We start from the raw sequence: 21,975 nt of genomic DNA, 5'->3' as shown, positions 1-21,975 counted from the left end.
GGCTTAAAACACTGAAAGGCAGAAGCAGGCTCATCTCTCACAAAGCCTTCCTCTCCCCCCAAATAGTGCCTGTGCCTTTAGTTTCATATCTTTCATTCTAATGGGTTAGCAACTTTTTTTAAAAAGAGAGAGAGCTCAGAATCTTGTGCCTATCCTGGCTCTGGGCCCAGTAGAGATATACCTGCTAAACCTACCTTTCTGCAGCTATTACTGGAATCGAAATTTATGCTAGTACTGTTGTAGCTGCATGCTCTAGATCAGGCACCCGCAAACTCGGGCCTCCAGATGTTTTGGTACTACAACTCCCATCATCCCTAGCTAACAGGACCAGTGGTCAGGGATGATGGGAATTGTAGTCCCAAAGCATCTGGAGGGCCGAGTTTGGGGATGCCTGTTCTAGATACTGACTCCCATTTTAATTAAAAGAACTACAACCCGTCTTTAGTAGATGTTCCATACACTGCCAGCCCTGGCTCTCCCTGTTACTTTTGGAGGGCAAACAGAAGCATGTTAAACTTTTACATAACTCTTTTCAGCTTTGACTGGCTGGGAGAGACATCTGGAAAGCTGTGGTGGTTGAGAGCATTTGCATACCCACAGAGACATTAGACCTTTGGTCTTCAACCAGTGCGTTGGGACAAACAGGTGGGTTGTGAGGCTATTCCAGGGAGGTAATGGCAAAGGTGTTGCTGCCATGTTGGACTCCAGTTAAGGCTGACCAAACCAAAGGAGCGCTATATGTGGCATCTGAGCTAGAACACATACTTCCGATGAGACACTCATTCTATCAATTTCCATGAGAGTTGCAAGAACCTTTTTCAATAAAAGAGATTTCTGTCCAGCCATATGCCCCACCTTTCTATGCCTGTAGCAAGGAAGATCTCTGTGGAGTGTAAAGACTCTGTTCACTTTCTTGATACAGTGGTACCTCGGGTTACAGATGCTTCAGGTTACAGATTCCGCTAACCCAGAAATAGTACCTCGGGTAAAGAACTTTACCTCAGGATGAGAACAGAAAACGTGTGGCAGTGGCAGCGGCAGCGGGAGGCCCCATTAGCTAAAGTGGTACCTCAGGTTAAGAACAGCTTCAGGTTAAGAACGGACCTCTAGAATGAATTAAGTTCTTAACCCGATATACCACTGTACTTTCTATGGCTTTCTAGATTTCTCCAAAAAATGGAATTATGCTGAGAGCTAGAATTCAGAAGTGTCTACTGCAGTAGGTAGCTTGGGTGCTCCGTGGTTGCCGTCATGAGAGTATCTGGGGGCCTAGAAGGTGATGACAGAAGTCTGGCTGCAGGACGTGAGAATCGTAAGGAGCAGGGGTGTTGCAACATCCTCATTCCCATGTGGCACAGACTGAATTGGCCTGATCCTGGGAGCCATAGATTGGGGCCACTGGTCAGATCCAGGAATCTGGGCAAGAGAGAACAGCAAATGACAGTGCAAGAAGGTAGGAAGGCAGAAAGGCACAGAAAGACAGGAAAGTGATGAAAGTAGAAGGACGTGAGAGAAGAGACAGAAGATGAGTGACAGTTGAATCCTTCTGGAAGTAATGGATACTTATTTTTTGGTAAGAAAACGCAAGCATAATGGTGTGATGATAACTTGTCCTCTTTCTCAACATCAAAGACAGTGAAAACAATGTTGGTCTTAAAGGTGTTACTGGAAGGATTTTTTTTATAGTGAAAACAATGTTCAAACTCTGGTTTGATCTGTGGTTCAGAAAATTCTATTCATGTTTCCAACTGTTGCCCAGTTTTCTGAGAAAGATAAAATAGTAAAGTTTTGCTTTTATTGAAGCAGATATTCTGCAACATGTACAACAGTTTATTGAAAGGTTCGGTGCCCATCTTCTTCAGAATCTGTGTGAGGAAATACAGTGGATACAATCATCATTCACTATGGACGCAGAGTAAATGGAATTAAGATACGAATTGCAGTAACACTTCCTTGAGCTTTCTTGTAACACAGCCTTAAAAGTGCAATTTCAGCAACTAACATTACCAAAGTTTTGGATTTCATTCAGTTAGTAAAGAATATCCAGAGTTGGCAAGTGTAGCAATCATCCACCTGCTACCATTTGGTACCACGTATCATTGTTAGTTGCTATAGAGGACCAGGACTTTGTTGTGTTTTACTTGTGAACAAGTAAAGTGCCAGTGCCCTGTTTGGCTGCAAAGTGAGTCATTTTATTTGTGGATTAATTGAGTGAAAAGAAAGGGAGCCTTTGTTGCTGTCATTATATTGTGGGAACTGGAGAAACCAAGCAAACCATAATTGGATATTTGCTTTTTCCTAATGTCAGCCATCTTCAGCATGGTGCCTCCCAGATGTTTTAGACTAAAACTCTCCCGATTCCTAGCCATTGGCACTGCTGGCTGGGGCTGATTGGAGTTGTAAGCTGATGGATGGCTGCCTTATGTTTTCTCTTGGAAGTCTGTCTTGAAAGGCATCAAATTTAAAACTTTGGTGCATTTGTACTAACTTACCGTAAATAGAAATTTCTTGACATGGAAAATGTGTAAACCTCATATTTACATCCTTTTCAGCCATGTATCCAGTGCAGCAGTGAAGAATGTGATGAGCATTATCTTTGTCTTGGCCATTTTTTTTGTTCTGGGAAAGACCTTAACTGTGATCTTGCAGACTGTCTGAAAGTACACCATTGATCTACTGTTAACCAGATATCTGGTTCATGTCATGTAAGAGCAGGAGAGTTTATTCTGATCGAAACAAGTTGCAGTGGTGAAGGCAGCCAAAAATATTTTGTTGTGCCTCTTTGCCGTTGATCACACGATGTTCTAGTAAAAAAAAAAAAAAGTTGTTTACAGTCTGACTTTTGTGCTGTTTAATCACTAGATTTAAGTTTGCTTAATCAATACCAGCTGGTTTTCAAATCTGTACTCAGATTGTTGTGTGTAAACAGTGCTTGAGTCTATGATATGATGACTTCAAGAACTGGAAGGAATTGTGCTACAGAAACTACTGTAAAACATATTTATGAAAGAAATGAAAAATCTTCACGAAAACTTTAAATGCTACTGGGATTCTAGCCTATAGAAGATAATTGCCCTTTACCATTATTTATTTATTGGCCATCTATACTGCCTTTCTGCCAAGGTGGTATAAAATGAAGGGGGACCTCCTCTCAGGCCAACTGGGAGCTGATGGCATGTGCCCTCCCTGGCTCTGGGGTACCTTCCTGCAGGGCACACAGTGCCAAAATGTTAGCCACTGAAAACAGAAAAAGGACCAGGAATGCTAGAAGACTTTGTGTTGAACCTGCAGATGTCTTCTCTTCTACTTTTTAATGATTTCTAAATTTATTATGTAGAAGAGTGAATTGGTGGACTTTCTATGGATTATTTCTAGGAAAATACCAAACTTCATTTGTTTTGTTAGTCCTGTAATGCTGGAAGAATAAGATAGGTTCTTTGGCTCGAGTACTGACTATTTTATAAACTTAACAACAAAAGGGTGCTTGGAATTATTACTGTATTCTTCACTTACTGAACATTCAGTTTCCACTTAAATTCTCATATGCTGACTTCATGCCTCCTCCACAATATTTTAAGCTCAGCAAGTCTGTCATTCAGCAACCTGGTATGGTTTGTAAAATACTGACACTGACATCTACAATTGGAGAAAAATAAGGAATTGGGTGAGGAAAACTACTGAATAAGCAAAATTCAGGACTCCTTTTTGTATAGAACCAAAACTGCATACTGTGTGCACGAGAGTATTTTTCAGTCTTATCTGCTAGTGAAACTGTCAGTTGTTTACGGATCTAGATAGAAAGTTAGCAAAGTAGGCAAGGAACTAAATATAAACCCATCATTAATATCTGCCTGGTTCTCAGTAAAATGTATACTTGACTCGTCTTATGGAAAACAACTGTGATTTTGGTTCTGTATGCACACACTTCAAATACAGATTCACAACTACATACAAATCTTAAAAGTAGTCAATAATAAAGCAACAATGCAGTCATTTATGGTGGTCTCCCATTTAAAAAAGAAAAAAAAGAAAAAAGAGAAAATTGGGACCCGAAAAATTATGAGTATGACATGTATGAGGCTACAGCCCATGTTGCTGCTTCACTTACTTGTTTTTACCTCTCTTTTTAGGTCAAGTGCTCACAAGGAAGTTTATATTAAAAATGTTGTAAGCAATGTCATACTTGTTATAATTGTGTATTAGTCCGCTGGTTACCTTCAAGGACTGGAATGCAACTTTTGGCCAGCATAATAATATTATGTATGCCTGGAATAAGTTTTAAGAAATAGCAATCTGAATGTCTCATATCTATGTACAGAAAGAAACAGATGTATCCGAAAAGACGGAGGAAAAGGTTTTCTATTACTAGTTGTGTGATTTGTAGAGGGATCATGTTTTTGCATGCAGGAAGCTCCCATGGTCAGTTTCTGAAATATTCAGTTAAAGGATCACATGGGGCTGGGAATAGCCTCTGTCTGAGAGTTGCTTCTTACACAATTGTATGCTGGGTAGACCAGAGATCTCACTTGATTTAACAAAATCAGGAAAAAATACATAAAGTTAAATATTCAGGGGATCTTAAGAGCCAACTTCTAGCGAGGTCCCTCCCCCCCCCCAAAAAAAATTTATTTGAGGGGCCTGGACATTGCCATTCAAATTGATCGACATTGTCATTTAAATGGTTATGTTATCAATAATTGTGATCAATTATGTGGGGTGGGGCTTACCTGAGGGCCCCCCATTTTATTCAAGTTGGCACCCCTGCAGGTGATTACAGACTCTGGAAGGCCACCTTAGTCTAATCTTTCTTAAAGATGGATCTTCTCTCTAACAATCACTTCACAGAATAATCTAGGCAATTCATGTGGAACATGTATTTTAAAATGATGTTGGGACTCAAACCTGTATTTTGTGATGCAGAACCGTTGCTTCAACCACAGATGCTGGGGCTTACTCAGAGTGGCTTGGATGCACGGTATAAGTCAAAAGCATAGTCATTTCCACATTTGCCTGGTGGAAATTTGCTGCGGCTGTATCCAGATTAACAGCCAGCGGAAGTTCCCCTTTGAATAAAAAGTACACCCAGCTGGATGTGGGAATGACTGCCCATTTGGCTGAAAGCGTTGCTTCACAGTGGAGAGAGAAGCTTGCTATGTAAATACTCTAAAGCAGTATTCATTCTTACCGCTCCCATTCATGGGTTGAAGCCTGTGCACCAATTGCATTGGTACTTGTGTTACTTGCATGTCAAGTTATCTAGGCTGAAATCCTGATCTCGGAGACGTTTGACAAAGTTCCACTCCATTTTAAATGGCATAGGATCACAGTCTCTCTTTAAATTTGCACAGGCAGCCTACATTAGATTGGCACCAATGCCAGCAGCAGCCAAGTGCTTTTGTACTAAAGGTGCAAACCAATACAGTCACTCTGGTAAGCAGATATGAAAGGCAAATCCTTAGTCTAGACAAAGCCTTAGTGTGTTTTCACCTTGGATTTGTGCCAAGGGGAAATGGGCAGGCATAAGCTAATTTATTTGAAAGATAGACATGGGTGATGAGAACTTTTTCTATCCCATTTAGGGGGGTGTTGAATAGGAGCAGTAGAATGAAATGTGATGTCTTTGGGTGATAGAGGAGGGTTAGCATAGACGTTCTTGTCACCTTCTGGAATTTTTAAAACTAGAATGACAACGTGGGGTGAGGAGACAGTTTTCCACAAGCTGTAAACATACTTGATTGAAATAGGTGGAGAAGCAGTCGTGTTGCTCCAAGGATAAATTGAGTTTCAAGCTGCCACTCTAATCTTGATGCATAGATAATAAGAAATCACTTAATTAGAAATTATCCAGTGCTAAGGATGCAAGCAAAAATGGCAAATGTGTCTCATCTAAAACACACATGATGATAAAAACTAAAATAGTTCTGAAGCAAGTAAAATAAGATAGATATAGATTCCGGTAGGTAGCCGTGTTGGTCCGACGCAGTCAAAATAAATAAAATAATTAAATTGTCCAGTAGCACCTTAGAGACCAGCTAAGTTTGTTCTGGGTATAAGCTTTCGTGTGCAGGCAGGAGTGTGTTCTGAAGAAGTGTGCATGCACACGAAAGCTTATACCCAGAACAAATTTAGTTGATCTCTAAGATGCTACTGGACAATTTTTTAATTTTTTAATTTATTAAGATAGATATAGGTAATACTCCAATGCAATTTCAGTGAACCTTGAGTTTCAAGATTAGCAATGTAATCTAGGCATGTCCACTCAGAAGTAAGTCCCATTCAGTTCAATGGGACTTATTCTTGGGTAAGCATGTATAGAAGTCCTATTATAAGCCTCCGGTTGAAAACAGCACCTTTGTGACTTGCTCAGGAATAAAGAACCTCCTGGCATATAGCAAATGGTTCAAAGAGAACTTGCTGCAAGACAGACCCAAAAAAGAAAATAACAGAACACCACTAGTAATCACATACAGCTCCCAAGTTAAAACAGTTCAATGCATCATCAGAGATCTACAACTTCTCCTAGACAATGACAGTTCTCTTCCTCAAGCTCTGGGAGGAAGACCTTTCATTGCCTACAGACAGCCACCCAATCTTAAACAATTCCTCACCCACAATAATACAACAACCAGACTTAACATGGACAGTGATACCAGAGCCTACAGTAAACCCAGATGCCAACTTTGCTGCCACATACACCCGGACAACACCATTCCTGGCCCCAACAACATCAAACATACCATCTCAGGACTATTTAATTGCTCATCTTCTAACATTGTGTGTGCCAACAGTGCCCTTCAGCTCTATATTGGGCAAACAGGCCAAACCCTACGCCAAACGATAAATGGACATAAATCTGACATTAGGAATCACAAGACAGAGAAACCAGTAGGAGAACACTTCAATCTCCCAGGACATTCTGTACAAGATCTCAAAGTAGCTGTCTTATTACAAAAGAATTTCAGAAATAGACTGGAAAGAGAAGTTGCTGAATTGCAACTTATTACCAAACTTAAAACCATGGAGAGACCTGGTCTGAATAGAGACATTGGATTCTTATCTCATTATACATGATAAAGCTATTTTTTGCCATCTCACCCCTTGCTTTTTCCTGTAAGACCAATTGCAGTCATTAATAGTCGTCAACAGGTTTACCACACCTATCAGCCAATCACCCATTCCCACCACCCTTCTGAGTAATACCCCTCCCCACCCTCTCACTATATATAAGGGTCTGATGATTTCTGTTTTAGTGTATCTGAAGAAGTGTGCATGCACACAGAAGCTCATACCAATAACAAACTTAGTTGGTCTCTAAGGTGCTACTGGAAGGATTTTTTAAATTTTGGTTCAAAGATTGTACTGCTTCTGTGCAGGAGAAAAACATGTGATTAAGAAAAGCATGTAGTATTCAAAAGTAAAAAGGAAAGGTAGTAAATTGGGAATTGAGGGGGTTGCTGAGTAATGTAATGTAAGGAAGCTGTGGTGCTACAGTGAAATGTATTGTTCTGACCATTACAGTTTTTATAGCATTACCAAAAGTGATAAGCGCATCAATAAATTTTATATACATATGCTTTTTATTATGGCTTATTCAATGCATTGGGTTGTGTTGAAATGATATATGCATTGCCTTTAGTAAAACATTTGCAGGATTTTTTCACAACAGGAATGAAACTATTAATAAAATAATTAAGTTTTTTATTTTCTAGAAAATTGAAAAATGTAAGCATGCAGTACATTTTTAAGATCTAAGCTGAGAGTTCATGAAATGCAGGGGGAAGGGGTGGTAGTGCAAAACACAGCACAAGCCCTTTTCCAATTTCCCAGTGATTTTACTGGTTCTGAATTGCACTATAAACTCCTATTCATGCTGCCTGTGATATCCCTATAGGCAATGAATTTTTAATTAATTAAACAATTTATATACTACGATTGTGAGCGGTGTATGGAGATTACAATACAGAAAAGGAAAAAAATCAGTTATTGGTATAAAACCAGACCAGTTAAAATGCCTACTAGAATAAAAAAAAAAGTCTTCATTGAGTGTCAGGAGTTCAACAGGGAGAAGGCCTGTCTGACCTCAACCGGAAGGGATTTCCATAAAATTGGGCCAACAGTACTGATCACTGGTGGATCGTGCACCTGAACCATGAAGGACCACTAACAGTGACTCCCCCACAGACTTCACTGATCGGGCAGGGATATGAGAGAATCCTGGACTCTAGTTAAGAGCCTTGCAAATTAATACAAGGACCTTGAACTTGGACCAGTGCAAGTTTTAAAGCACTGGGGTTCTAGCAATTATCTGTTCCTATCAACAGTCAGTTGCCCATCCTCCAGATGGAGGAGGCACATGAAGAAGGGCCTCAGATTATGATCACAGGGTCCAGTTCAGTTCATATGAGGAGAGGCAGTACTTGAGGTATTGAGATCCTGAGCTGTTAAAGGCTTTATAGGTCAAAACCAGCACTATGCATTGGGTCCGGAAACTAATTGGCAGCCAGTGCATTCGGGCCAGGATTGGCGCTATATGCTCAAACTGTCTCTCCCCACTTCCTGTGTTTTCTCTCCATGCATGACAACTGTGTGAAGGAGGAAGATAAGTTTGAAAGACTGTAAGTGGCCCAAGGTTAGCCATCAAGTTTCATGATTGAGTGGAGATTTGAAGCCTGGTCGCCCAAGTCCTAGTCCAACACACTAACCACTGCACCATACTGGTTCTACATGCAACTGCACCCGAAAGCCATAATATATTTAAAAAATGAACAAGTAATGGCTCATGAATAAAGGAACGATACATTAAAATTATTAACACACACCAGTTTTTCAGAGGCTGGAAGACAGACAGTTTAGAGTTGATGTTGTTTAGAAAAATACACATCTAATTCAATGCAATTTTTTAATGGTTACCATTGGTCTTGTACCTCAAGGGCAGTTTGAAGTTTCATTGTGTGATGTTAAGCAGCTGCCTGACTGACATTTGTTGCCTCATATAAGGTTGGCATCAATAAAATATGCCATTGTGCATGCAGGTCACAGCTCGTTATGTGCTTGCTGGTACCTATCCAAGTCACCTTCCAAATACTCCTGGGAGCATCTAAGGACGTTACTGCATTAATTTCTCCCTATTCTGTTGTTTAAATACACACATGAACAAAATATTTAAAATTAGTTAAAAGACCTAGCAATTCAAATTATTGCAGAACATTGTATACATTGATAGACACTTGGCCATGATGCATTTATACAGTAAACCGTTTTTGTTGCGTTTCAGTTAGGTTAATCTCAGGTGCTCAAATACTGCAGATCATGATAGAAGTCACATGTTATCCCTGTTAAGCAGTAGCAGATCCTTGTTTAGCTATGAAACAAAGTACAGCTGTGCGTAGAATAATGTTGATAACTTTTGTGATAAACAGTTACTGTAATAGTAAATTGCTTATCCTACATTGAAGGAGATACAAAGATGCTGCTGGGAATAAGATGGGGAATTTGGTGGTTTGCCTCTGCGAAAGCAGTTGACTAATTGATTCAGATGTGTCTGAAGCTAGGAGTCCTTGGTGGCTGTGGAGATCCTAATATTTAAACCACAGTTAAGGAATCACAAGCAAGAGCATATGCTTGCCCCCTTTCTTGCATGAAATCATACCTATGCCTACCCACTGTTAAAAGTTACATTGCTGCTTATCTTAATCATGGATGGATAAAGCTACAGTAGCTAGGGTATGCTTTTAATTTGGGGATTTGAGACAAGCTTCAAAACATTGGTGAATACAGACAACAAAAATCATAGCATCTAGGGAAAAGGTAGTGTGTGTAATACAAGAGATGAACAATCAATTATTTTTACGTTATGATCATAGATCGTAGAATTGCAGAGTTGGAAGAGGCCACAAGGGTCATCTAGTCCTACTCCCTGCAATTTAGGGATCTTTTGCCGAAGGTGGGGCTTGAACCCACAGCCCTGAGATTAAGAGTCTCGTGCTCCACCAACTGAGCTATTCCTGGCCTTTAATGATGAGTAGACTCTCTTTCTGTGCCTCTATTGACATATATCTATCTATCTATCTATCTATCATCTATCTATCCCCTCTTATCATAGTTGACCACAGGTGGTCTGAATTTTATGTGAGTAGGTATGATTGATTACAAGAAATACTTGATAAGGTGTGACTTATAAAATGCAAGATAGGCCCCTTGATGCTGTTTCCTGTATGATCCCTTAATAGTTGGCTAAAATTGACATATTTAAATGGCTCTGAAAGTGACCAAGCCAAATTTTGGAATAGAACAGAATGAAAATTCTTTAGCATTAAAGGTTCTACAGTGGTTTTCCATGAATCAATAAAAAACCACATACTGTCCATCCCTTCATGACAACCTAAAACGGTTGTTTTCATAGTTCTCTCAGACTGACTTAATTCTGTGGAAGGCAGTGTGTTGCTGTTAATAGAGCCATCTGGGAACAGGTCCAGTGTCAGCAGTTTATGCAACCTTGTGACAATGGAATAATCCTGAGGCTCATCCCATGAATGTAAAGCATGTGTGTTAAATCACTCCATAATCAGTTTTCCAATAGCTTCTCTGCAGAACTATATTTTTCATTGAAAGTTAATTAAAGTAGTTTAGAGGTACGGTATAACAACCTTCTGTCACTGAGCTCCACATATGCACCTTGTGGATTTCATAGTGGATAAATTATCCATCCCTGCTTGAAAAGGATGGCCTGGGCCACTGTGATTCTTCTTTGTTTATGTCTGATGGGTTTGTTCCCCCTGCTGGAGAGAGCATGACATTGTCAGAGTGGAGCAGAATGTTCCCTCCTCAGTTTTAGCTATTGTAGCGTTGGATTCTTGCAGAGTGGGAACTTTATAGCAGCTATTATTAAGGGGTTTATCTTGCAGCAAGAAGAGTTGGTGCTGGGACTGGGTCTAAATTGGGTAAGTCTTCACATGTATGAGCACAGAGGATTGTGGGAGAGTTACTTTTTACAGCAGAGGATGCTGTGTCTAAAACTCATTTCAATTGTTACTCACCTGAAGGTGGAGACTGTGTTGGAGAGGCAAGGCTATGCAACTGACTACCCCCTGATATGTTTGGCACCCTAAGATGCCTTCATGGCTGCCTTATTGCGGAATGACTGAGGGCAAGTTCAGTGGTCTTGCTCTGATCCCTCTCAATGCATGGAACTTTCCTTCTCATAAGTATCATGTGACAGAGTCTTTGTACCATGCTCAGTTCCTTGTGGACGACATGAATTCTTCTCTTTAAAAAAATAGTTAATCTATTTTTAATACATTACCATAATGAATAGCACTTACTGCTGGCATTGTAGTTAATCTTTTCATCTTGGAAATGTTGATACTACAATCCTGTTGTTCACTTTGAAGATTCTGCAAATGTTTTGATAATCCTGGGGTCTCATGGAAACCTAATTCTCCTTAGAGATTAACAGAAAAAAAGTATTTCAAGTTGTTGGTAAATGTGGAGCGACAAATTATTTTTGCAGTTTGAAAACAAAATGCACTAACAGCTTTCAACATGCTGTGGGAGCATGTCACTGTGACAAACTTTAATGTACCTGTTGAATATTCCCAGTAGCATCTAAGAAACTTGTCATATGACATCAACACTTTCATTGTTTCCCTGCATCTTGAAAATGATGCCCAGAGCACAGTGAAGTCATCATATCTTTCAGGGAAGATGTGGGTCCTTGGAAACCACTTGCTCCCAGTAATGTCCAGTTAGACTCAAAGAAGGTCTGGTGTTGGGGTCTGTTATCATTCCAAGTATTTATAAGATTTAGTCAATTGAAAATATCAGTGATGGAAGTATATTTTTTACAGTACTTACAAACCGCCAGATAAACAGCCGCTCACCTGTGCATGTTCATCTGGATGCCAGTACCAACGAATTCACCAAGACTTGCATCCTGAGCAAAGATTGGTTTATAAAATTACCTGTTGGTAACAAGAGTTTATATCATGCTGTACAGGTTTATTTTAAAACAGCTAAGCATTGACTTCAACTTTTGCTCTTTCCTTTGTAGGTGCTAACATCATGTCGGGCCTTTCTGTTAACTTCTCGTATTCCTACCAAGGTAAGGCATTTTTCAGTCCAGTAGCCATGGTAAATTTCACTTTTTAAGTTAATGTTGTTCATGTGGGAGCTTCAGTGTTTATCAGTTCAACAGAACACAACTGCCTGCGCAACTTCAGACTTTTAAGGACTTGCTTCAAGGCTTTTTTTGCAGAGTCCTTTTGCCTAGCAACAAAGCCAGGGCTACCTTTGTTTCAAAACTGCTAGATTTACTCTTTTCCTCCCACTTCTGAATCTCCAGTGGTGCTTCACCAGCCCTCACAGACCCACTCTCAGACTCTACCACTTTACCTACTTTTTCTCTTTCTCTCCTTGCTTCCCCTCCTTTCCCCAGAACTCAGCCCTCCGCCCTAGAGGTCAGAGAATACAGACAGAGCAGCAGAGGCTGTTGGGAAATGGAGTGCTAAGAGATCACAGCACTATTACATTTCATTTAACAGGAAAAGCTTTGTATTGCTGTGCTTTTTGATGGGTTCTTTTAATTTTACATAGGGCCTAGTTTACCAAATTTTTTAAAGGATGGATTTCCTGTTTGTTTGTTTTTTGTTTTTTTGTCTGTCCTTGTTGAACTTGTGAAGTAGCTGTCTGAGTATCCTGGAAGCCAATTCAGCATGCCATTACAATATTTTTGAACTCTGTTTGTATTAGCACTCTAAACTATTGGCAAAGTAGATCTCTTAAAGGATCATCTGTAGTAGTAGTAGTAGTTATTAAATTTGTATACAGTGGTACCTTGGTAGTTGAACACCTTAGTTGTTGAACAAATCAGCTCCCAAACCCGGAAGTGAGTGTTCCAGTTTGCAAGCTTTTTTTGGAAGCCAAACATCCTACTCACCTTCCGCGGCTTCTGATTGGATGCAGGAAGCTCTTGTAGCCAATCGGAAATCGAACTCCTGGAACAGATTAAATTTGAGAACCAAGGTACGACCGAACTGCCCTTCATCTGAAGATCACAGGATGGTTCACAGCGTAAAAGTACAAAATGAGAACACAAAAATGCATAATAAAACAAAAGCAATCCAATAACCGCCGTTTTACAAACACATATTGTTATTTTAAATCCAGATACATGAAAAACTAGCCTCTACAATGGTTGTATATATTATTTTTCTAAACTTGATTACCATGAATCGAAATGTGAATATTTGTATTAAATACTCTTTGGATTCACATTTTTCAACTGGATGTGGCATGGGGTTGTGTCTCGAACAAGAGTTGAAGTTCCTCCACAGCTCATCTACATATATTTATGCAATTTATGAACAGGCCCATTGTCTAGTGCTATGTCTGCAGGTGAGTACTATAATGAATACCACTTATAGCTGGTTAAACTACTCTGCAAGTATTAAGATAATTCCATCAAACAATCCTCTTCTTGGGTACATTATTCAATAAAATTTGTGAGGCGACAACTTCTGAAAACTTGATGCTTTTGAGACCTTGGTACACACGTCTGATGTCATTAGTGCAATACCCGGGCTTGTTGCTGCTGCCATCTTCACCGTGAGTGCTGGGACCTCCCCATCCTGCACCATCTTGACACAGCAGGGGAGATCTATATAGAGACTCACCAAATAAATTGGTGGGTATGCCTTTCTCAACAGTATCATGGGTTTGATCTGTTCGGGCCAAAACCTGCTGCTGGGTTGAAAACGCCCCCCCCCCCAAATTCATTGGCAAACTTAGTTGTATCTGCAGCTTAAAACCATGAATGTTATACAGCCTGCTGTGCCACATTATTTATTATCAGTGGAATAGTGTCTGCTGTTCTCTAGAGACTGAAATTGCATCTTATGACTTGTCTAACAGCATATTCCATGAAATGCTTTGATTCTCTTGACAATTGGAACTGATTGTCTTGGCAGAGGAAAGACTCCAGTGCTCTTTGCAGATGATGAATTTGTATCTGGAGATAATCGTTCATTCCATATGGACTCTGGCTAACATGATGTTGGCAGATGTCCTTGTTTCTGCTTTTATACAAAACAAATTCAGAAAGACTTACAAAATAAAACATGAGCGAAGCTTGATTTTCTCTTTCCTGAGAATGAATATATATATATATATATATATGTGTGTGTGTGTGTGTGTGTGTGTGTATAATATATATGCACATTTTAGTCACGGTTTAATTGTAGCATAGAAATATTAGTATAGCAATATTAATATTATAGTAATAGTATAGTGTAGTAATTTTACCCAAATTTGAATCCTCGTAAACATGCTAAATAAAATGTGTTACATTAGGAAGTATAAGAATATAGTCAAATACATTTAGCACTGCTGAAAAAATACCAGATCTCTTTTCCCCAAAAAAGAAAAGCTGAGCCACACAGAAACATATGATCAATGCAAATTTGTTCTTTCAATCTGCAAAATAATACACTTGCAGTAAGTTTTCTGCTGAGACATGGAGGAGAGGTGCTGTTTCCCCTCCCCCCCCTTGCTGTAAGATAGAAACTGTGTCCCTTTTTAAAAGAATAAACACTCAATGCTGTCCATAAATAAACTTAGAACTTGCTTAACCAGTGCTTGCAATGAACAAATCTGGTTTAACAAATTAGTTCAAAAATCTTAGAACCATGCATGAAAGTAGTTCCCATAATTTCAAAGTGAACTAATTGTGAATTAAATTCATTTGGGGTAGAACTGCGAATGATTCATTATCAAGTTCATCTTGAGGCTCATTATCTTGCATGTGTTTTGCTCCTTAGACTAGTGGTTTTGCTCCTTAGACTAGTGGTTGACAACCATATGTCAGGAGTGCTCTGATGGTGTTTCCTGCTTGGCAGGGGGTTGGACTCGATGGCCCTTGTGGTCTCTTCCAACTCTATGATTCTATGGTTCCCAACTGGGGGTTTGTGTAGCCCACCCAGGGGCTCCATGGAACCATTGACATAACAAAAACTACAAGAGAGATATCAAAAATTTTCAAAAGTAGGGGGTCCATGGCTTGGTTCTTGGAAAACAGAGGATCCATCATACTTAGCTAACTAGAAACCTCCTTAGATGAGTTGAGCCTTTAAGCTTAAAGTTCATAACTACCTTATTACTGTGCTGGCTGGGGCTGGTGGGAGTTGTAGTCCAAAACAATGGGAGGGCACTAGCTAAGGACATGTGCTTTATTAATGGATACTTGGCTGGGCGCTCATTCTGTGTAGAATAGTTTAATCTTTGCTTGGTGTGCTTTTACTGCTGTGTTTCGATATAAAGCGAAGTAATTTTCTGTTTGAATTACAGCTAGAACTAACTTTCAGCTACTTGGAAATCCAAGGAATCACCTGCAATAAACCAGGCCAGGTGAATATTTCAGTTATGAATATATTTAACGATGCAGTAATCCTATATAGCAGATTAGAAATGTTCTAATTAGGCAGCTGTGCTCCCCCACCCCCGCTTTCCAATACTAATTTAGGTGAAACCAATGGAGAAAGAAATGTGCATGGAATACCAGCCTTGTCTGAATTATGTTGGTAATAGCTTATTACCGATTGGTGTTCCTCTGCTGACATAAGTGGAGGTTTCCAGCAGAGCCTTTTGCTGATGGAATAGGAATTGAAGCAATCTTGGGCTGTTCACTTCCCCTACCATATGTTCAAAAAATCTGCTCCAGAGGGTTCTGGGATCTTTTGGAGAACAGCATGAGGAAGGGAAGGGAAGATTATGGTGGGCAGGCAGGGGGTAGGGAATTTCCAAAGATTGCCTTGATTGCTATTATACTAGAAGGACTCGTGGGACTAAAGTGTCTTCTGTTAGCAAAGGGACACCAATTGGATACAGTTCTTTATTTGCAAGCAGGTGTAGATACTGAATTGGGGGCAGGGGATGAGTTTGTAACTTGGAGTACAATAAATCAGATTGACTTGGCTTTGTACTGAACGTATGTTTGCTTTCATAAAAGATTTTGGGGGGGGGGAATCCAGTGTCACTTCATTCCTTCTTGGCAAAAATAAAATATGAAAAAAATGTTTGTGAATGCAGAATCTGAAAATATCACAAGAGTATTCCAGAAGGAGGTGGCAGGAATTTATTTATTTATTTATTTAAATTTATATACCACCCTATACATGGAGGTCTCAACTTAGTCTGCAACTTGCAAAGCTTTCATGTAAAAATCCATGTGTTTGCATTCCCTTACATCCTTTTTCCGTATGTGTTACCCTCTCAAAGAAAAGCATTGAGTCAGTTCAGATGTAATATATCTAAATGTGGTTTGACTGATGAGCCTAAGCCTCAGACACCCACACTTCCTTCATCACACACACACACACACACACACACACACACACACGATTCCCTCCCTGGCTTCTTGCTTCATAGCAAATCATAGTTTGCTATGACATTTCTGGGCAAACCCAAGATTTTCACAAACCATAAACAGGATACCAAATTATGGTTTCTATTTGTGGTGGTCTGCCATGTTCAGAGACGTAACAACAGACTAGGTTTGTCTCAAACCAGGAAGTCGGGAAGGGATCCATAGTGTACAAAGGAAGCAGGGAATATTCAAGTTTCAGACCCTACACACAACCATTACTTGTCAGTATGTTTAAAGTGAGGCATAGGATTAATTAGAAGAGAAGATGGAGTGTATCACTCTTCGAATATCTCTCTTGAAAGTGCTAGGACCATATTTCACTTGATATATTGGAGTGCCTACAGCCACACATACAAAAGTCAAAATTGGATCACATATGTGCCAAACAATTTGATTCTAAAGTGGCCTATATAAACCCAATTGTTTACTTTTTTTTAGTAGTCTCTTTTTTAAAGTAAAGGTTGTCACCAGTTTTTTCTGTGCCTATACATCACATTGGCATAGTTAAGCACTGTTTTGTCCTGGAGGTTGAAGAAAGAGTTTCTTAAATACACACGTTTCACATGTGATCCCATCACCACAAGTGGAAAGATATCAGTTGCGGTGGTCTCTGCACATTCTTTTCTCCCAAGAGAATGGTGCAGTGATGTGCTAATACAGTCCCATTCCCAAAACCTCTGTGATGTCTTATCACTTAGAAAAAGATGTGAGAGACTGACAAAGTAGTTTGGTTGTGCCCAAGTCCTGCTTGTGGGGGTCCAATGGGCATCTGGTTGGCCACTGTGAGAACAGGATTCTAGACTGAATAGACTTGAATGGGCTTTGGTCTGATGTACCAGGGCCATTCTTGTGTTAGTTCCTTGCTGGGTTTGTAAGGAACTAACACAAGAACGGCCCTGGTACATCAGACCAAAGCCCATTCAAGTCTATTCAGTCTAGCATCCTGTGTTAGTTCTTTGCTAGATTTGTAAGATGGGTTAAACCACAGAGCCTAGGGCTTGCCGATCAGAAGGTTGGCGGTTCGAATCCCTGCAACAGGGTGAGCTCCCGTTGCTCAGTCCCTTCTCCTGCCAACCTAGCAGTTCAAAAGCACACCAACAATCTGCAAGTAGATTAATAGGTACCACTTTGGCAGGAAGGTAAACGGCGTTTCTGTGTGCTGCTCTGGTTCGCCAGAAGTGGCTTAGTCATGCTGGCCACATGACCCGGAAGCTTTACACCAGCTCCCTTGGCCAATAAAGCGAGATGAGCACCGCAACCCCAGAGTCGTCCACGACTGGACCTAATGGTCAGGGGTCCCTTTACCTTTAGGTTTGTAAGATGGCCAGGTGGTAACCACCACAATCAAGACTTTTTGATCTGATAACGCCAACAGTATTGTTACAGCGCTGTTTTGACATGAATATGCAGCTTTATTGGTTGATGAAGCAAACACATTTCTAGGAACATAAATTATTACTTGGATTGGTTGTTTTTTACAGTAGTGTTATTAGATTTTCATCATAATATTTATTATTGAAACGGTATGCAGAAGAAACCTTATTTTTCCTACTTCGTTATGCAGCTGATTGTAGAAACTGAAAAATGCAACATTTCTATGAAGTTGACTTCATCTGAAGATGTGCATGAAGTTTTGGCACATGTTGGAACATGCCTTAGGAGGATATTCCCTGGTCTGTCTCCTGTGTAGGTACTCATTGGGGAAACTGTAGCATATATTTTATATTCAATTAGTCAGCCAGATTCTCTTTATATTTGTATATGTATATGTGTATGTGTATGTGTATGTGTATGTGTGACCCCATCAGGGTTCAGACATCCATGGCTTGAAGTGGGTTTCAGCTTACGATTTGGAGACAAAAAGTGCAGTTGAACCAGCCCTTTGACCTAGCAGAGAGGTGTTCAACAACCACTTCACTCCAGGAAAGCTCTGATTGTTGCAAGTACCAATGTAATAAATCTGAAGTGTGATTAATGGGGGCGGGGGAAGAAACCGAAAGCTTAACTTCTCCTTCAGTTTACCCTTCTCTGCACTTAATGTAGATAAGTATAATAAATAAAGTAGCTGAAGGAGCACCTCTTTCCATCCCTCCTGTGTTTTAACTTTCCCATGAGGCCATATTCCAACTGCTTTCCTTATGTAATCACAATGGGGAAAGGCTTTCTCTGTGATGGTGCCCTGGCAGTGGAATGCCGTCCCATAAACGAGTATGCCTGCTGTCTATTTTGCAATCTTTTCAGTACCAAGTTAAGATGTTTTTATGCACCCAAGTGTTTGAATCCCTCAGTCTGCTTTGTCATCTGTTGTATTTTATTATGGTTATTTGTTTTATTTACCCACCCTTCCTCCCAAAGGAGACCAGGGCATTTACACATCTCTGTGTGTGTGACGTTTAAAAACTGTTAAAAAATATAAAAACAATGAAACGCATTAAAACGTGTGATCAATCATGTGCCTCAGTAATTGTGGTTTATTGTATCAGGTTTTAATTAACTTATTATTTATATAGTTGTAATTGTTATGGAGGATGGCGTAGAAATGTTTTAAATTTATAAAGGGCTGAATTCAGCTACTTGGTTATGTGCAGAATCCAGAGCAACACATGGAAATGCTTGCACTGGCAGAACAATCTCCTTAGCACTACATACATTGAATTCCACCCAAATATGGGTAAGCTACATTTTCACCTGTGTTCTAATTCAGATGTGCATTTTCCTCTTGCATGCAGAAGGATAATGAAAAAAGTAATTATGGAGCCGCCAGAAAGACTGGCTAATCTCCAGACATTGTGGGACAGCCAAACCGTGGCAGAGTTAGGACCATGTGGTGAGTGTGCATGTTTTTTTTAGACTGAAATGTACAAAAGTATAATCGCCAGTGCTGGGAAACAGTATTCTATTTATGGTAAGCTTAATTCTATTTCTAGGAGAGGCTTGGCTTTTTGGTAAAGGTATAATTAGCTCTAAGGTATAGTTAGAGTAGAGTGCCGTTGCGACTGGCTTGGGAAGGTGCTATTTTTGTACGTCATTGTGCCCTGCTGTACATTACAGGCAACGTGGTCTAGATTCAGCTAGCTTCATATTGTGCCTGCAGCATGTTTGTGCTCAGAGGAGAGGAAAATATACCGAGTCTTTAAGATATGTGCATCAGCTTGAAGTACCAATTCCCAAAGGAGACAAATGGTTTGTGTTGCTTCTTTTGTTTCTAGGAGGTTTTTCTCAAATGTATGCGTGTGTTTGTGACTGGCTTGGTTTTCCGTATAGGGAAGAAGTTCAGTGGGTAAGTACAGAAATCTCATTGGCAGAGTTTTATTTTCACGTAGCTGTGCAAAGGCAGAGGGGTTTTATTTATTTTATTTTATAAAAGCCCTAACCGAACCCAAACACCACCTTTCTACCATCCTGGCTGTAAAATATATTTCGTTGTGCTTTTTCCCCAACCAGGATGTTGATACAATTTATCTGACTCAAGATACCAGGGAGCTGAATTTACAAGATTTTAGTCATCTCGACCACAGGTAAGCACCCGAGACATTCCAAAAACTGTTCATGATCGAAAGCAATATGCCATGCTACTTTCACAGCACTCAGTATTGCATGCATCTGTAAACCTTACTTTTTCAGCATACCGTTGAAATGTAGAGCAATGCTTGGGTCTAGTGGTGACATTGTGAGCTTGCTGTGATGCCTCTATAAGGTTACCAGACGTCCCCGTTTCCCGGGGACAGTCCCCGGATTTACAAATCAGTCCCCTGACCAAATCCATCTATTTAGTAGGAAGTTGAAAAGTGTCCCCGGATTCATTGAAAAAAATCTGGTAACCTTACTATAATCATCTGCAGTGTTTGAGATGATGCAACTGCTGCTATGCTCCCACCCAAAACACTTACTTGCTTGTACTTAAAGGGTGAAATTCACTACCACAGAAAACACACCCACATGGTGCTCCCTGTAGCTCAGTGGCTATGCCCTGCCTCCCTGGCTGGAGGCAGCTCACTTCTGAATACCAGTTGATGGAAACCACAGAAGGAGTTGTCAGGTCTTGTGTGCAGGCTTCCCTTAGGCAGCGAGTTGGCTGCTGGTCTAAATGGCCCATTGGCCTGCTCCAGAAAGCTGTTCTTATGTTCAGACTGCAGGCTACTATTTATTTGTTCCTGGGACAGTTAATATGTCTGTATCTGTGGCACAGTTAGGATACTGGCATTAGATTATGATTAAAAAAATGTATATGGTGTTTGATGTTGTACGTCTGGTCAGCATTTCAGTGCCTAGGAAATAATTGCAAACTGGAAGAATATCATGCAATTCAGGACTGTGGTGCAGAAATCTTTTCACAAGTTAGCCATGCGTGCAAAGTTAGCTTTGTGGGGGTTTAAAACTGTATGTCAGCCTGTTGTCAGCACGCGACACACTCAAGGAAGTCTCACTGGGAAAATCTTTAGGCATACCTAAGGCAGCTCTTTGGATTCTAGTCATAGTGGCCATGATCAGACACCAGTTCACCCTTTGTCATCTCATTATGCACAAACCATAATTTGCCTGATTGGGGTGACGGGAAACACAGCAAAGCTACAATTTGTTCAAACCAGGGAGGGAGGTATTGAAGGCAAGGAGAGACTGCATGAACCCAAATCCTGTTCACAATGGCCAATCACTGTCACATCTGAAGTGAGCTAATGTATACCTTTCTCACATGTTTAGTTTTAGCTTTTAGTGTAAGCCAATACAAAATAAACCTTATTTCCTATTTGAAACTTATTTATTTATAAATAAGTTTATAGTTTGATATCCTGCCCTCCCTCCCAAAGGAGCCAGGAACCCTATACATTCTGTATTTTATAGCACATAATGTTGTTAATAGGCACAACACTGAACAGTTGTTTTACGTAGGGCATAGACCAAAACAACAACGAAACCTCCTACATGTGTTCAATCTGAAGTAACCATAGGATTACAGCCAAAACATATGCAGACTTACATGGGAGTAAGCGCCACTGGACACACTGGACACTTACTTCTGAGTAGACATGTACAGGTTTGGGCTAGACATTTAGAGGAGATGTTGTATACATAAAAACATCTGTATCAGATAAAAAGATTGAGAGTAAAATATCAGGAAGAAAATAGATGAAAATTTACTCTTAAAACAGGCCAGTTTTAGTACAAATCATTTTCTTTCAGAGTAATTGCTTTATAGAGAACTAGAACTTTAAGGTCCTATTGTATGGATCAGGAATGTTAAATATCTATTTTGAGCTATCATACTAAAAGCTGCGGTAACACTTAATATGATTTTGCCATAGTTAGTATGGAAGCATCTAACAGCATGCCTTTGTTGGTATCAATTTAATGGAGAAGCTGACAGAGGGACAGCATATCAAATTAAGGAGTGTAGGATTAAAGGAATGAATTTCATCTTAGGGTTTTACTTTTAAAATCCTTTACAATTAATGGAGAGGCCGCGTGGAAAGTTTTATTATCTTTTCACAAGGCAGCAGTATCTTTAGAGTAAAAGGTGACTGGAAGAGATGCTTGTTGGATTCATTCAGTCATAGGAT

The 21,975-nt window shown here is 39.9% G+C and overlaps 1 protein-coding gene and 1 long non-coding RNA gene across 3 annotated transcripts in view; one reads left to right on the top strand and one right to left on the bottom strand.

Annotated features, from left to right (window-relative positions):
* CARMIL1 (capping protein regulator and myosin 1 linker 1) overlaps positions 1-21,975 on the top strand; it is a 341,669-nt gene that overhangs the window by 38,071 nt on the left and 281,623 nt on the right. For both annotated transcript variants that reach the window (XM_081014121.1, XM_081014120.1), the window contains exons 3-8: positions 12,050-12,100; positions 15,340-15,399; positions 17,982-18,103; positions 19,147-19,244; positions 19,627-19,697; positions 19,862-19,935. In XM_081014121.1, the coding sequence (XP_080870247.1) occupies positions 12,050-12,100; positions 15,340-15,399; positions 17,982-18,103; positions 19,147-19,244; positions 19,627-19,697; positions 19,862-19,935 (476 nt within the window). The remainder of the gene's footprint in view (positions 1-12,049; positions 12,101-15,339; positions 15,400-17,981; positions 18,104-19,146; positions 19,245-19,626; positions 19,698-19,861; positions 19,936-21,975) is intronic.
* On the bottom strand, positions 1,868-11,411 carry LOC308481562. Its single transcript, XR_013988757.1, has 3 exons — positions 11,322-11,411; positions 3,514-3,636; positions 1,868-2,804 (listed from the first exon to the last, which is right to left on the bottom strand). It is a non-coding gene; the product is annotated as an uncharacterized lncRNA (long non-coding RNA).

Source organism: Podarcis pityusensis, assembly GCF_964106645.2.
Source record: "Podarcis pityusensis genome assembly, chromosome: 7".
NCBI lineage: Eukaryota > Metazoa > Chordata > Lepidosauria > Squamata > Lacertidae > Podarcis > Podarcis pityusensis.
This window is presented reverse-complemented; position numbering and strand designations above follow the sequence as displayed.